The following is a 15,203-nucleotide window of genomic DNA, read 5'->3' as shown; positions in this document are numbered from 1 at the left end:
CACTCAGCGGGGTTTAAAAAAAGAAGAGAATTCCCGGATGTCTTTTCTCTTCTGCTTATGCCACGTCGCTCTCCATTTTGAAAGCAGACTGATGCTAGAAAGAGCGATTTAATTCGGACTCTTAAAGTTGTACGCTCCAAAAATGAAGCATTTAATACTCTTCATAAACGTCGCTATAGTTGTATTAGGTTTTTTAACTTTAGCTAGTGCTCTTTCATTCACGTTACCTCCCGGACAAGAGAAGTGTTTGAGAGAAGAAGTTCACAAGGATGTGTTAGTCACCGGTGAATATCGACTTTCCGATGCTCCTCAACAGAAAACGCACTTAACGGTAAGCCCTTATTTTTCCCCTCCTAAAATGGACGTAAAGTGTTAAGACACATCGTAACGCATGCATGCGCTGCAAAATGATGCCATTACTGGTCACTGGAGCAGCTTCAATGCAAGATTGCAAGGACAACTAATACTTCACATGTATAAGTATGATATAAATGAAGAAAATCTTATCATTATTGAAACTGGAAGATGACTTCCCATTTACCGGTAGCTTGAAAATAAGCACGCTTGCATGTACATCTCGCTTAGCCCATTGTTTTATTTGAAGTGTCTTTCAGCTCATAAAATTACCCAGGGGCCAGTCCTGTCAGACACCGTCAATACAGTCACTGGCTTTGCCCTTTGAATTGCAGCTGTTTTTTGCTGGGGTTTAACCCTTTCACTCCCAGAAGTGATTAGTATGTAACTTCTCCTTATAATATCAATTCACTATTCAGCAGACAGGTGTTGAGAATGAATAAACTTATCAGTCAGATGGTGTTATTTTGATCAAACTCAAATTCTCTTAACTAATATAAAAGGGAATGTATAGCAGCTAGAAAGGAGAATTACTAATCAGATATTGGGAGTGAAAGGGTTAAACCAGTGACATTCTTGGCAACCACTCTCCATTCTCGTCACCAGAGCCTTGGATCAACACAAGACTCTGGGAAACTCTATCTAGGAGAACAAACGCCGTAGGGTTCTTGTAGCCAAAAATTGGCTATTTGGACCTTACGGCGCCTGCTCACTCCTCGTGCTAACATGAATGCACCAATTACAGACTCTTTTGATTGTTCTTCACGAAAACCAATGAGGAGTAAAGTAAAAGTAAAGTAAAGCAACCATATTTAACGTCGATACATGTAACTCGTAACAGTAATTCAACTGACAAACCTGAGGTCGACGGTGCGCCCCCTTCGCCATCAGTGCTCCGTTTTATAGGTATTTAAAGCTACTTTAAGCTACACAGAATGGAAAGAAGTCGAAACAAGGATGTGAGATCCAGGAGTCAAACTCAGGACCTCTTGCACCAAGGCCGCGCACTAACCGACTGTGCCATCCTCTTCTCTCCCTCAGTCAAGAGAAGAGCTCTAGGGTCGAGATTGAACCACCCTCGTGCCATTTTGATGCTCAACCAAGCTGACTGGCCGGCCTAATGCATTGGTACATTTATTTCTTTTTTAAGGTAACAGATTCCACTGGCCACGTCTTGTACAAGAGAGAAGATGCCACGAAGGGCAAATTTGCTTTCACAACAGATGACTATGATATGTACAAAGTCTGTGTGGAAAGTGAAGGTGGGACAACACCCAGTTTGTACTTGCTGAATATGTAAGAGGCCAGCTAATGGAATATTTAGCTCAATGTCACGGCAGACACTGTGCAAGAGCTCTGGGAGGCATTTGCATCCCCAATCATTAATTATGTATAGTTCTTCGGGGTGCAGGGATGGAGCAGTGGTGAGAGCACTCGCCTCCCACCAATGTGGCCCTGGATCGATTCCCAGACTTGGCGTCACATGTGGGTTGAGTTTGTTGCTTCTCTTCTCTGCACCGAGAGGTTTTCTCCAGGTAGTCCGGTTTCCCCTTGATTTACTTTCATTGTTAATTTCTGTTTACAGTGTCCCCAATTAGCGCTCCAGCGCTAGAATGACTAGACACTTAAATAAAGTTCCTTTCCTTTCTCATGAAGGGATTTTCTTATACAGTACAGGTAGTTTTGTGGTGAAGACCTGTACAAGGCAAAAAAAAATATTTTGCTTACAAGAAGCTAGAAAGCAAAGTTCAAACTTTGTACATGTATTACAGGTAAATACATTAGGCTTAACTATGACTAAGAACTTAACACAAAAACCAGACTGTGATGAATATTACACACATAGGGAAAGTAATACTGAATGGTTACTCAGAGTGTAGCTTCCATTTCTTAAATTCGTTTAATTTGTTGTTGTTTGCCCCTATATATTTTTCTACTTGAACAATGATGTTATGATGATAACATTATTTTGTTTTGTTAGGTCAAGCAGGTGGGGGAGTTGACCGTGAAGTTTTCCTAAATGTCAAACATGGTGTAGAAGCCAAGAACTATGAGGATGTAAGTTGTTCTTAACCCACTGAACACCTTAACTGCCCTGGCCCATCCCCATTGATGAGTAAAATTGTCTCGCGTTAGACAGAATAAAATCTGTCGTAAGCCACACACTCAATTCGTAAGTTGCTCGCATCAGCTCATGATTCAAATGGGTCACCAGAAATATACAAATACCGCTAATTTCGCTCACCTTTCTCCTAATTCCTATATATAAGGAATATAAATAGACATCTCCTATTCATGAAAACTATGAAAATTCTAGGCAAACGGTTTAACGGTCACTTAAATGCGTTTGTGTTGGCCTGTAGCTCCACTTGTGCGCGGACTTGAATGAGTGGGTGACGCATGCATAAATGCTGATCTTGTGAGCCCATAATTTTTCCTGATAATTTGTAACTTTACTCGTTTATATCTCTGCTTCCAGACGGTGAATTTTTTTTTTATTTTTTGCATGTTACATGTAGCTTAGATTAATTTAAACCGTTTGTCTTTCAAATTTAAAAAAAATTCTGTAGGTGAAAAAAAAGTTAGAGACACATTTCGAAACAACTGATTTTTCCAAAAAACTGGCCTACAGATTTTGTTGAATTTTATTTTAGAGAGTATTTCTATAATTATCTGGTGACGCTGAATGGGAAAATTTCACCGTCCCGTTTCTTCAAAAAAGACAACATGTTGATTTTAAGGGTCAAAGAAATGCCTAATGTTGCTGCCATGTTAACGTTATTTTGGAGGAAAACATAATGCGAGAAATCTGCAATGGGTACTTAATACCCTGGCCAAATTTTGTCGTGATATGAGTACCCTAACTGTATCTAAGGGTAGAATAATATTATGTTTATTTGTTTGAAAAAAGGAGAAACTAGTTCGAGCCTCCTTAGTCCCACTCCCAGGGGCCATTGGGTTAAATGGGGACAGAATTTGAGTTGACGGTTAATCCATGGACACCTGAACCAGCATTAAATTTTGACGCCTTCAGATTCCCTGTGGACCACCCTCTCAAACTCTAAATTGCAGTGTTTTTGTTTTGTTTTGCTTGCTTCTATCGTAACAAAGTAAAGTACGATTATCTGGGTGAGTGTAGTCCTGTTTAGGATGACATTGACTGACATTTTGTGAGTGTACAGGTAGTCCTTCTCAGAACTAAACTCACCTGGACAAATGGACACGTTTTAACTTATAATAAATTATTGTTAGGACTCCTGGGTTCAAACCATGTGCACTTTTATTGTAGTTAGCAAAAGCTGAAAAACTCAAGCCAATGGAAGTGGAACTTAAAAGGCTAGAAGATTTAGCAGATGCTGTTGTAAATGACTTTGCTTACATGAGACAAAGAGAGCAGGAAATGAGGGATACAAATGGTATGAAAAAGCTTGTTTTTAAGCGGGTTTTTGTCAGTACATTGTTTGAATGGACTCGTATTCACAATAATAATTTTTTATTATCATTATCTGTAAAATGGTGCAAGTCCACAGCCTCAGAGCCTTGAGGGTACAGTTCCTTTGCCATACTACGAAAACCACCGATCTGTGGAATGGGCCAGAATTATCAAGTCACTGCCCTGCCCACTTTCATTAAATATTTTGATGAAATTCCTTTCCCATGGCTTAAGGTGTACAAAACGATCGCAACAATTGAAAAACACGTTTTCAAAATTTATCTTTGTTTTCTTTGGCAATCGCAGAAAAACTTCAAACGAAGAAACCTGTGGTGACATCTCCCCCTTTTCTGATAATGTCTCGTATAATCGTCATTCTCAAGTCTTCCCCGAGAGCTTTTCCCCGATAGTAGAGCCTTCCATACACGCTCAGTACTGCCGTTACCTCTTAAGAATTTGAACTGTTTACAAGTGAGAGTGGGCGGGGCAGACACGTAAATTCCTGCCCATTCCACAGATCCATGGTTTTTGTAGTATCTCAGCTTTTCCTCAGACTCTCCTTCCTCTGTTATTTTGACTTCATGTTTTTCCTTTCTCAGGACAATGTAAGGTTATCTTGGATTTATGATCTTGAATAACTGACATCATGCAATAACATGAAAGAAATGTCGATTGTAAATGTAGTAGTTAATCAGATTGCTTTATGCTTAATATTTTGATTAAATTCTTGTTTTTTTTTTTTTTTTCCCCCAGAGTCAACTTATTCCCGGGTGCTATATTTCAGTATTTTCTCTATTTTGTGCCTGTTTGGTTTGGCAACGTGGCAACTGTTTTACCTGCGACGATTCTTCATCGCTAAGAAGCTTATAGAGTGACCTCTCGCAAACCTTTGTATATGTTTTACAGCTTTTAGTTTCAAAGTCTGTGCTCTGTTAGTGGCACCTGTTTGGTGATGTGACAGTACTGCCACTGTTGGTAGTATTGGTCTGTTGGCTGAAAGAAAGCAAGCAAACCCAAAATTGATGATATTAAATGAAAAACTAGTTGTTGTGTGTATTGTACTGAAGACTGAAGATCACTGTTCTTCAAAATCCTGTTTTATAGTGGTCAAATTTGGTTTAAAATTATTTTCAATTGTTGAAAACCAAAATACAGTATTGTGCTAAGAAAGAAGGTGCTAGAAGCATTTCATGCTGTTTCCAGTTTGCGTCATGAACTCAAGTGATGGGCTTTCTTCCATGTACATTTGTGTACGATGTTGCAGTCGCGTTTTGTTTAAATGCAGGGCCACAACTTCTGTAACTAATTTATAAGTCTAAAAAGTCACAACATCAAGTTTCCATGCCAAAGCCATAACAGACATAAACAGAGGTGGTGGGCTATAGCAGAGTGTTCAGAAGATTTGCAGAAACATGGCTGCTGGAAAAATGGGAGGACAAAAAATGGAATACCTGCTAAGAAACAGTGCTGCAGTAGAGTGTAATGGCCAAGACAGAAAATTAGATGGGGATTTTTGCAAAGCAGTGGGGTACTTTGACAAACCTGGTCCACTGGCAACAACTCTGTAATGTACTGTACATGGGTGCATGTTATGTTGTATACTGCGAGGCTAGTCAGCATATTATCAAATCTTTCTTCAGTATTCTTGTGTTTGTAAATAATGCAATTGTCTCAAACAAGTGAATTAGAGTAACTTACAATGAGATGAAATTTGATGTGGAAACAAGGCATAAAAGCAATTAATTTTAAACTTGAAACTGGCCACCCACTGGCCTTATTTCCAAACAACATTAATTCCTTTGATCATAAATTATGGCAAAGCCAGTATGGTTTGTCGGCAAACATGCGCACTTTCTTATGGACCAGAACAGTTTTTTTTTCTTTTTGGTCACCGTTGTAGTTTGTAAAGGTTTATTGGCACACAAGCGAGGCTATAAAAATTACTTCAAAGTTAACTATATCACCGGTATATGACAACTTAATTTGTCATAGTTAAGACTGTAATGAAGTATTTGACATTTTAATAAGAATAATACCTTTTATTGCCTAAAACTAAACAACACCAGGAGTCAAGCTTAGAAAAAAAAGGTGGCTCATTATGGAATCCGGTTTTCGTTTTCTTTTCTACAGTGACCCTTAAAATGTACTAATCAAGTCTTAGCTTTTTTATTGAATTTACGGTGATCAGTAAAAATTAGCAAGTCCCATGGAACAAGTTATTACAATAAATTATGAAAGATTGATTTACAAGTACAGCATTTGTACTGGTTGAAATAAAAAGTTCAAAAAATGTTGGAACATCCAGAGCATTCATAACCCCAACAGAAAAAATTTTTGTCCTTTCTAGTATCCCATTTAATCACTAAGCAGGCATTATGATGCCCAAGCGTTTTTAGTCTGTGCATCCTTTTACTCCAAATTGTCTGATTTTGTAGACTCGACACAATTGGCATCGATACATTGGTCTTGTGTCAGTATGGAGGAGGCTGGATCAGCAAGAAAGATACACAGGGTCTCCAATCTTGATGGTCCCTTCACAATCTGGGGCACTTAAAACTCCAAAATTTGGCGAATAGCTCTTTCTTTGGGCCTTTTCTTTCAGTGCTCTCATTCTACAAAATAATCATGCAGAAAACAATAGTGGTATTAATAGTATCTGTATCATGTGTAAATTACTTTATTGTTGATTAAAGAAGTGTGAACTCTGATTTTCTGAGCATTTTGACCTTGGGATTATTAAAAACAATGCACTCCCTGTTTGTAATAAGTAAGGACAATGGAGCTGTGTCAGAATACACAACTGTCAAGACTGATTTTTAACACATACGGGGCAACATTATCACTTAATGACTGGTCCCGAAAGGCAACAGTTCATTTTGTTTCCCGAGAATGACAATGTTTCCCCAAGGTGCAGCCAAGGGAAACAAAATGAGCTGTTTCCCGAGGGACCAGTCATTAAATGATTTGTTATAGCACAAAAAGAAAAACGTTCAACGGCAACAGCGGTCGTCGGTCAACATTCGGGGGTAAAAGTGCACTGTTGCACACACACAGACTTTTGGTGGGAAACAGTTTTATTGTTAGATGTCATGTGACCTCGAAGTAACCAATGAGAGCGCTTGTTACTGAGGAGGGGGGGGGGGAATTTCAGCTATATAACAATAAACACTATGACTGGTCCCGAGGGAAACAGTTAATTTCATCTCAATGTTTCCCCGAGGTGCAGCAGAGGGAAATGTTGAAATTCGAGCAAAACAAAATGAACTGTTTCCCGAGAGACCAGTTATTAAGTGATTTGTTATAATTATAGCCCAAAAAGAAAAAGCTGCAACGTTGGTTGTCGGTCATGGTTTGCAGGTAACGTGCACTGTTGCCCACTCAGAGACTTTTGGCAGGAAACAGTTTTATTGTTAGATATCATGTGAACTCGAAGTAACCAATGAGAGCGCATGCTGTTGGGGGAAAAAATTCAGCTATGTCACAATGCTGATTGGCTGAGACAGAGGGCATTTTTTTTCTTAATCACCAGGGCACTTGGCATGATTACTTGATCCTGATTGTTTAACGGTTGCTCAGCCAGAGCAAGTAAAGTTACAAGAAAATTTTAATCCATGTATAAAATAAGTTTTAAAATGGAGCCACAGTTTTAATGATGACAAGAAACAGCCTCGTTTCACACAAATACAGTGCTAAATACTGTATCTCCATTAAAATGCATCACACAATGAATTATGCACCTGAGGGAGGTGACTCAAATTAATTACCATCCAACTATTAGTTATTGTAAAGAAAACGCATGATATTTATACAATGGAAAACAAGTTTGGCTAGTCAGGGTGCTGACATTTGCCCTGCACTTGTGACATACAAATCTGCCACATGTTCTCAGTTGTTTACAATAGGCCGCTTCATAAAATACGATAACACTCTTTGTTTGTCCCCCAAAATTTTGCATAAGCATTGTTTCCAGTTTGTCTTGGGACTTACAATGGTCAATGGTCCCAAGAGAAAACAAAAACAATGCTTGTGGCCTATTCACTTGCTGAAAATTCAGTGTGAAAATAAATCACTTATTGAACGATTTACTGTGTAGTATTGTGGGATTTGGTTACTTGTCTCTTGTATTTTGGAGAGCCTGTCGGGCAAGTCAAAATACATGGACAAGAGACGAGTAAAAATATGCCACAATGCAACACTAACTAAATCGTCCAAAAAAGATATTATAATTATAAACTATCATTTTTCTATACAATACATAGACCCTTTCCATAAAATGGCAATGTACATCCTAAGCCTCATTCATGTGAAAAATCCTTGGTCTAGAAATGTAAGTACAGGCTAAGGATGTTCAAAGTATTAAAAGTAAAGTAAAGCAACCACATTTAACGTCAATAACTCGTAACAGTAATTCAAGTGACAAACCTGAGGTCGACGGTGCGCTCATTTTACTCCCCCCTCGCCATCAGTGCTCTGTTTTACAGTTACTTAAAGCTACTTAAGCTGCACAGAATGAAGCAAGGATGTGAGATCCGAGAATCGAACTCAGGACTTCTTGCACCAAGGTCATTGTTATTCAAATTTAGGTGCCATTTATGCAAAGGGTCTATTCTGTATAAATCTATCTACCTTCGTAGAGTCTTTAGCGGCTCACACTTGTCCTTTTCACCTCTCTCCGCATCAACAGTTGTTTGAATACACCTAAATAACAAACAAAATATACATATAAACTTTCTGACATCTCCCTTTTATGCATCAAACTACTGTTAGTAATTAAGGTGATTTCATGCTATCATTAGGCATCCTAAGTTCTCTTAGCAGGATTCTCTTTGCCACTGAGCTGGGTTTAGAGTGTTTTTCTTTTTTCAGAAACAAGAATGGTGCCCTTTTTTGCACAATAATTATACTCTTACAGAAGGTCCTCTTCAAGATCATGCCCCTTAGTAGAATAAAGTTGTCAATACATTCTTAGGAACCACTCCCTTATTATCAACACACCACCAACTTTGTTACTCAGAAAGTCAAGTCCATGCTGAACTGTGCTTTAATAATATTACATTGGTGGCCTATTTTTGCTGCACAATGAAGAAAATTGTGGAAAGTTCCAAGAAAATCGTGTTGACTTTGGCAACTAAGTAATCACCTTAATTACAGCCATTTACCTTCTGTAAACCATTTACCTTCCACAGTCCGCTAGTTTCCTAAACCGCACATCAGCTATCTTCATAATTTTATGATCCCAGTCATCCTAAAACAGATGACATTTAATTTCCAATTTATGGTGGACGGTGAATGAATGCCTGTTGTTCTTTTAGTGAAAAACAAACCTCTTCGAAGGGCTCAGTGCCACCAACAACAATGTTGGGTCGAAATCTGTCCATGCTGACAGGTAATGACAATTCTTTATTTAGTGCCTCCAATGATGCCTCTGTTGTAATATGGTATGAGGAAACTGCTGCATATCCTGTCTACAAAAAAGAAAATAAATTCAATGAGGCTATTTCACTCAAATACCAAAACCTTGATTTGTGCAAAAGTACCAGGGAAGGTTCCAGGAATTGGGTGGTTTTTACACCTTTTTAATTTTCAGCGCCATGGGTGTGGAAGACGATTACTTTTGGCATGATATCTTAATGACGGGGGTCTTCGGTTATGACCCCCCCCCCCCCCCCCCGAAATTTGTATTTGTTTTCAATATTTCCCAGTAAAATGCCATTTCCAGCATTCCTGAGACTTGAAAAGCCTTGTATAGGCATGAAATGCAGCAATCGCGCCATGTACATTATCTTTTCATAACTTGACAAGCAGTCAATTGGTGGAAGTGGAACAACTACGTCAAAAACAATTTTATTCCATTATTTTCTATGAAGAAATTAACAAACAAAATAAATTCTAAGAAAAAATGTTGCTCAAAGGGGTGGGGTGGGGGTTCAACCCACTCAACCCCTCCCCTGGATCACTCTGAGTTGCACTGTCTACCATGTAAATTTGGTTTTTGACATTACATTCGTCATTTAGTAACCTGTACATACTGGTACAGCATCATGACTACCCTGATATGTTACGGCTGGTATTATTTACAGGTCACATGTCATTGTTTTACCAATACAGAAAGTATCCTAAACATTCATAAAAGCTAACCTTAGGCCTAATTAGGCCTAAACGAACATTTTTAGGTCTAAGGTTAGCTTAAATCATGAATGTTTAGGATACCTTCTGTATTGGTGAAACAATGGCCTGTGACCTGTTAAAATACAAGCCGGAAATGTTAGATTGTTGGTTTTTGCTTGTCTCTAGAGATTCCAATCAAGGTGTTAGTTTTCACTTACTGCCACAGTGGAGTTTTAAAAACAGAAATATTGGATTGAAATCCACAGATCACGAAACTGGACATAACCTATTTGTCCATACCGTGATAGCATACATCCCAGCCATTTTCCAAAAAAAAATTATAGGAAAAATAGGAGGAAATTAGCAGGTATATAGGAGATTTATAGGATTTTAGGACAAAATATAGGAGTTCTATTGGAGGATTTTCAGGCACTCACAGATAAAATTCTTACGTTGAAACACAATTCAATGTCAGTCTTGCATCATTTTGGAGACTAAGACACTAGTTTGCAATGTCTTCATTCATAAGACGATTTACAAACAAAAGTAAACAGTGATTGTCAACAGTCACATGACCACCCCTTACAACCTCCAAAAAGGTCAGCCACTTATGAGAAGTTTGACTCTCAATAGTGACCAACATCAATGCTTATGAGAGGGAAAATGCTTTCATCTGTTATCAAACTCTCTCAACTAATTCTTTAAGGAAATGTATGAAGATCAGTATGAGAATTTCTAAGTGGATATATTACGATATATATCAAGAGATGACACATTTTGAATGAGAAACATTTAACACTTTCATTTTCCTTAAACTGCATTTATAGGAAATACAGGAGTTTTTGGCTCATTATAGGAGTTCTATAGGATCCTATAAAATAAATAGGAAAAATAGGATTTATAGGAAGGCTGGGATGTATGTGATAGTGATTGATAGGAGTGGAAAATGAAGCAATTTGTAGACAGGTTGGAGGGTGTAAATGGCAGGTTGTAGGTTAGGGTTGCACTGGTCACTGTTTCACCATAGCTGAAACAACCTAAAACTTTACTAGGCTCCAAAAATAATGTTGAAGCCTACGGGTAGCATTTTTGTAAAGGTTTGGGTTCTTTCAGTTATAGTAAAACAATGACCTCCATAGAAAGGTGAACTCCAACTCTAACTTCTTTATGAAAGGCACAGCAAACCAGCCCTGTGTTCCCTCCACTCAAGAATCTTAGGCATACCTTGTCCCCTGGCAAAGCAACATTTCTGCACAATGGGTTCTGTATGCTATGACGTGGCTCACAGATTTGGTACATTTGACACTCGATGTTAAGCAACTTTGAAAACCACGCTGATGCCTCATCTCCTACATACTGACTTTTGGATGATATTTTGTAGACTCTGTCGATTTTTAAAATTAGTATCATGTAAAATTCTAACAAAATTTGAATCACTGTTCACTAATCACATTTCTGTGGATCCCTCAGTGCTCTCAAAAAAACATTATAGCAAAGTAAGTAAAACATATAAGGATGCACAAATAGTGCCCCTTAAAAAGATGAAATGAGTCGAAGGAAGTGACAAATCAAAACATCTTTTGGGTTCCTCTAAATGCTGCATCTCCTGTTGAAAGACAAAAATAAACAGCAGCAGTCTACTAAATTTAGGGGTTACACAGCAAGTTTGATAAAAGGTTAGGGTTTGAATAGCTTGGGCCCACTACTGTCATGCCAGAAGTGGTACAACGTATGTGCACCTTCACAAATTAATAGAAATAATTACTAAAATTTAGATTATGGGATGAGGTTTTATGATATCCCTTGATTATTTTGAGTATATCAAAATCCGGAATTCAACGAGTGGTTTATTTTGCACTGTTTTAGAGAAAAGAAGGAAAAATATGGCATAAAACTTTGATCAACTTTAATTTGGTGCTCATGGTGAGTGTAATCCGCAGGGCCCTGGTGGTTCAAAAGGTGATCCAAACAACAATTCAGGATTAGCATAAACCTATCTTTTCAACATTTGGGTGAAACTTCCTTTTTTGCTTATTCTTGTTTTTCAAGATTGCGGCTTCCTCTAATGAAAATTTTTGCTAAATATCGGCGTCAATTGAACAACAATTTGGGGGTATAGATAATTATGTAAACACTTTTGAACATTCAGGACCAGGTTATTATTATTCACCAAGGATCTTAACCAATGACAAGACTGATTGCATTGATATAATAATATAATAACTATTACAAAAAAATGGCACTGCCAATGATGGCAATGGTGGTGGTGCAATGGCGCTGATGACAGTGAGGTCGTCTTTGGCACCGAATTAACTGAACCTATCATAAAATAATAATAATAAAGCCATACTCAAGTTCTTCAGTGTAATTTTCCTCCTTGTCCAAGTGCACATTTACTCTCAAAGTGTCCACTCCAGGAGCATTGAGGCACAGTGTCTTCTTGTCATCTTCAAAATGTGGAGTAACTTGAGCAAGCACTGGCTTGTTATAACTTTTTACATAGTACTTGTGGTCTTTGTCTATCACAACCCAACGTCTGAAGAAAAGCAAAAAAGTTGTGCACATTTTCAAAAACACCAGTAACACGGGTGCAGATGATATTGGAAAACATTCACACTATATTGCATTCTTTTTCCTGTCTTTTTGTGGTTGTTTGTTTGTGGGCATTTATACACATGTTTTAAGTGTGAGAGGGCAAGGCATTTATTAAAGTCTTAGCATCCATAAATTTCAAATATCAATGAAAAACAGCATTTAAGTCTAAGCACCCATTTTACATGTAAAACGGTTTATAGCTTTCAATAACTGCTTGACTCACATGTTGACTCGCACAATATGGCTTGCATGCTTTTGTTCATGCCTCGCTGGCTCTCATATTTGTAAGACTCGTTTGTTTGTTTTAATCATGTGAGAGAGCCACTAATATCAATCCTGTTTTTCGCTTCCCGGAGTACTAGGACCCAGCTATGAATATATTAATTAATTTTGTTTTACGTTTACATGATTAGTCTTATTAAATCACTCTGTCCAACAGGACAAAGAACAAGATCCGGCTGCGCCTACTTTTTCTCTTAATTTGTCAGAAGGAATCAGACTCCAGTCAACTAGGAATTCTTGTTAGATTTTCTTGTTACTAGATAAACTAAATACTGGCTTATAGATAGGGAAAAAGTTTGTTTTTTCAGCCTTGCATTCTGCCAGACCGGGTAACCCGAAAAAGCAGAGTGCCTATAAAAATAGTTTGCGAGCCTTGTTTCATTGCTTACCAATCGACCACTACTGGTATTTTGTGAACAAGGGATCTAACGAGGACAGTTTTCGAAGAGAGTGAAAAATAAATTATTCTAGACTTGTGTCATCTGTAAGCCAGTAGTTAGTTTATGTAATAAAGACCTTTTCAAACACAGAGCGCCTCGTAGTTACTAAAACTAGGAATGACCTACAATGATTTACAATGATCTACAATGAGCTACAATGACCTACAATGATCTACAATGACCTACACTGCGCTACAATGACCTACAATGAGATAAAAGGACAGGTCTACTATGTACAATGACCTACAATGGCCTACTACAATGACCCACAATGATCTACAATGAGGTGAATTGGAACAGGAGTTGACTTGGATTTGTACACCTGTATAATTCAGTTATGATTGCCTGCAGAAATTTTGTGCTAGTGTGCAATAAAAAATGTTGTTCATTGCTTGATGCAGTAATTTGCGTCGTGAGTTCCAAGTTACCTTATAAATTGTGAATGTTTCAGTAATTATACAATACTCAAACAAAAACCAGTTTAACTGTCTTTACTTCATAACTTGCATTGTTCTTCATATTACTGAGTCGTAGTAAATGTAGTAAATTGTTGTTACCTGCCAGTGCGTATAATTGAACTACAAGTGAATTTTGCTTTCAAGAAACTTGAAAAGACGAAGGCGAAGATGAAATGAGAGCAACAAGGTAATACTGCTTGTGGTAATTCTTAAGTCACGAGTCAGGTTGTTGAAAATTGAAGAAATTAAAATGCTGAATTTTGCAAGAAAAATACCAACCCTTCACCTTTTACTCTTTAAACCCTTTACCCTTTACCTGTTGCCCGTTACCCTTTACCCATGGAAAATCACTGCCGCTTTGCACATGATATTTAGCAATTCGAATCTTTTACCAATGAAAGATGGTGGTTATTATTAAAAGGAGGACGGAGATCACGAAAAGATAGGACGTCTTCAACCATCCTCTGGAGACATCAATAACAACAAGAGAAATGCATGACTTCTGCTGGATGAACAAAAGAAGCTAATGAAAGATCTTTTGTTTTTGTCCACCAACATGGCAGCGATGACATCACATGAAAACATCCTATTGCAGTCTTGAAAGGCTCCGTTCTTTATTCTTTCAACGTTCATCAGACCTTCACGTAAATTTGACAATTTTTTATATTTGCCGGATCCACTTCGTAATGCAAGCATATCACTACATAAAACAGCACGAAAATGAACTTCGCTGCATTTCAAGCCACAAGCGGGTCAGTATCTCCACGATATCATTACTAAGTGGGAGAGGACAAAACGCGGAGCACTACTCCATGGAGTACCCTGTGGAGCACCTAAATGGAGTACCCCTAAAGATCATTTATCGGTCAAATTAAATTCTTTATCAACATGGTGAGGCATTTAGATGCACATATCTTTATATATTTTGAGCTTTTGAGCTCTCTGATTGTTACAGTTCAATGCAGTTCACGAATTGGCCACCATCTTGAAGTTTCGTAGGTATTTTGCGTATCCGTTATTATAGTGTATCTTTAGACAAAATTAAATATGCATAAAAACCCATAGACCTCTGCATACCCACACAAGCCTGTTTATGACCATGTATTCCCGTATTGAATGGAATGAAAAATTTTATTTGCACACGGTAATTTCATCAGATTACGAATGGGAATATAATGGGCATACAACAGCGTACATGGGCATATATGGGTATACAGTGTATACTACAGGGGCATATGTATATGGGCATACAGGGGTATATGCATTTGTATTAATATTTGTCTGAATATACCATATAAAAAGTTAGTTTTAGAGATTTGGAGGGGGTTCTTCTAAGACCAAAGGTCTTAGGTAGTTTTAGAGATTTGGAGGGAGGCCGTCTTCTAAGACCAAAGGTCTTAGTTTTCGAGATTTGGAGGGGGTCTTAGGTCTTAGTTTGCGAGATTTGGAGGGGTTCTTGGATCTTAGGTCTTAAGTTTCGAGACACCCCTCCACGTTTTGTCCTCTCCCTTACTGGGTTACATTTCTGATAAT

General features: G+C 38.0%; 2 protein-coding genes across 2 annotated transcripts in view; one reads left to right on the top strand and one right to left on the bottom strand.

Annotated features, from left to right (window-relative positions):
* Nucleotides 1-9: 9 nt before the first annotated feature.
* Nucleotides 10-6,495, top strand: LOC138025222 (transmembrane emp24 domain-containing protein 10-like). The gene is made up of 5 exons (XM_068872429.1): nt 10-331; nt 1,505-1,616; nt 2,336-2,412; nt 3,644-3,770; nt 4,541-6,495. Exons 1-5 carry the CDS (start codon nt 143-145, stop codon nt 4,660-4,662), a joined length of 627 nt encoding a protein of 208 aa, XP_068728530.1. The 5' UTR covers nt 10-142; the 3' UTR covers nt 4,663-6,495.
* Nucleotides 6,261-15,203, bottom strand: part of LOC138025212 (mitochondrial amidoxime reducing component 2-like) — an 18,000-nt gene continuing 9,057 nt past the window's right edge. The window contains exons 4-9 of the mRNA XM_068872419.1: nt 12,246-12,431; nt 11,120-11,279; nt 9,112-9,252; nt 8,965-9,032; nt 8,414-8,485; nt 6,261-6,399 (exon numbers count right to left, since the gene is read on the bottom strand). Of these exons, the coding sequence (XP_068728520.1) occupies nt 6,279-6,399; nt 8,414-8,485; nt 8,965-9,032; nt 9,112-9,252; nt 11,120-11,279; nt 12,246-12,431 (748 nt within the window). The 3' untranslated portion in view covers nt 6,261-6,278. The remainder of the gene's footprint in view (nt 6,400-8,413; nt 8,486-8,964; nt 9,033-9,111; nt 9,253-11,119; nt 11,280-12,245; nt 12,432-15,203) is intronic.

This window comes from Montipora capricornis, chromosome 12 (assembly GCF_036669925.1).
Source record: "Montipora capricornis isolate CH-2021 chromosome 12, ASM3666992v2, whole genome shotgun sequence".
In the NCBI taxonomy this organism is placed as follows: Eukaryota; Metazoa; Cnidaria; class Anthozoa; order Scleractinia; family Acroporidae; genus Montipora; species Montipora capricornis.
Note: the sequence above shows the minus strand (reverse complement) of the source record. Positions and strands in the feature narration are given on the sequence as shown.

Excerpts from the sequence above, each read along its gene's own strand:
- LOC138025222 (XM_068872429.1), top strand. The coding sequence starts at position 143 with ATGAAGCATTTAATACTCTTCATAAACGTCGCTATAGTTGTATTAGGT. Across the intron at positions 332-1,504 it reads AACAGAAAACGCACTTAACG|GTAACAGATTCCACTGGCCA; the intron begins GTAAGCCCTTAT and ends TTCTTTTTTAAG. Across the intron at positions 1,617-2,335 it reads AGTCTGTGTGGAAAGTGAAG|GTCAAGCAGGTGGGGGAGTT; the intron begins GTGGGACAACAC and ends TTGTTTTGTTAG.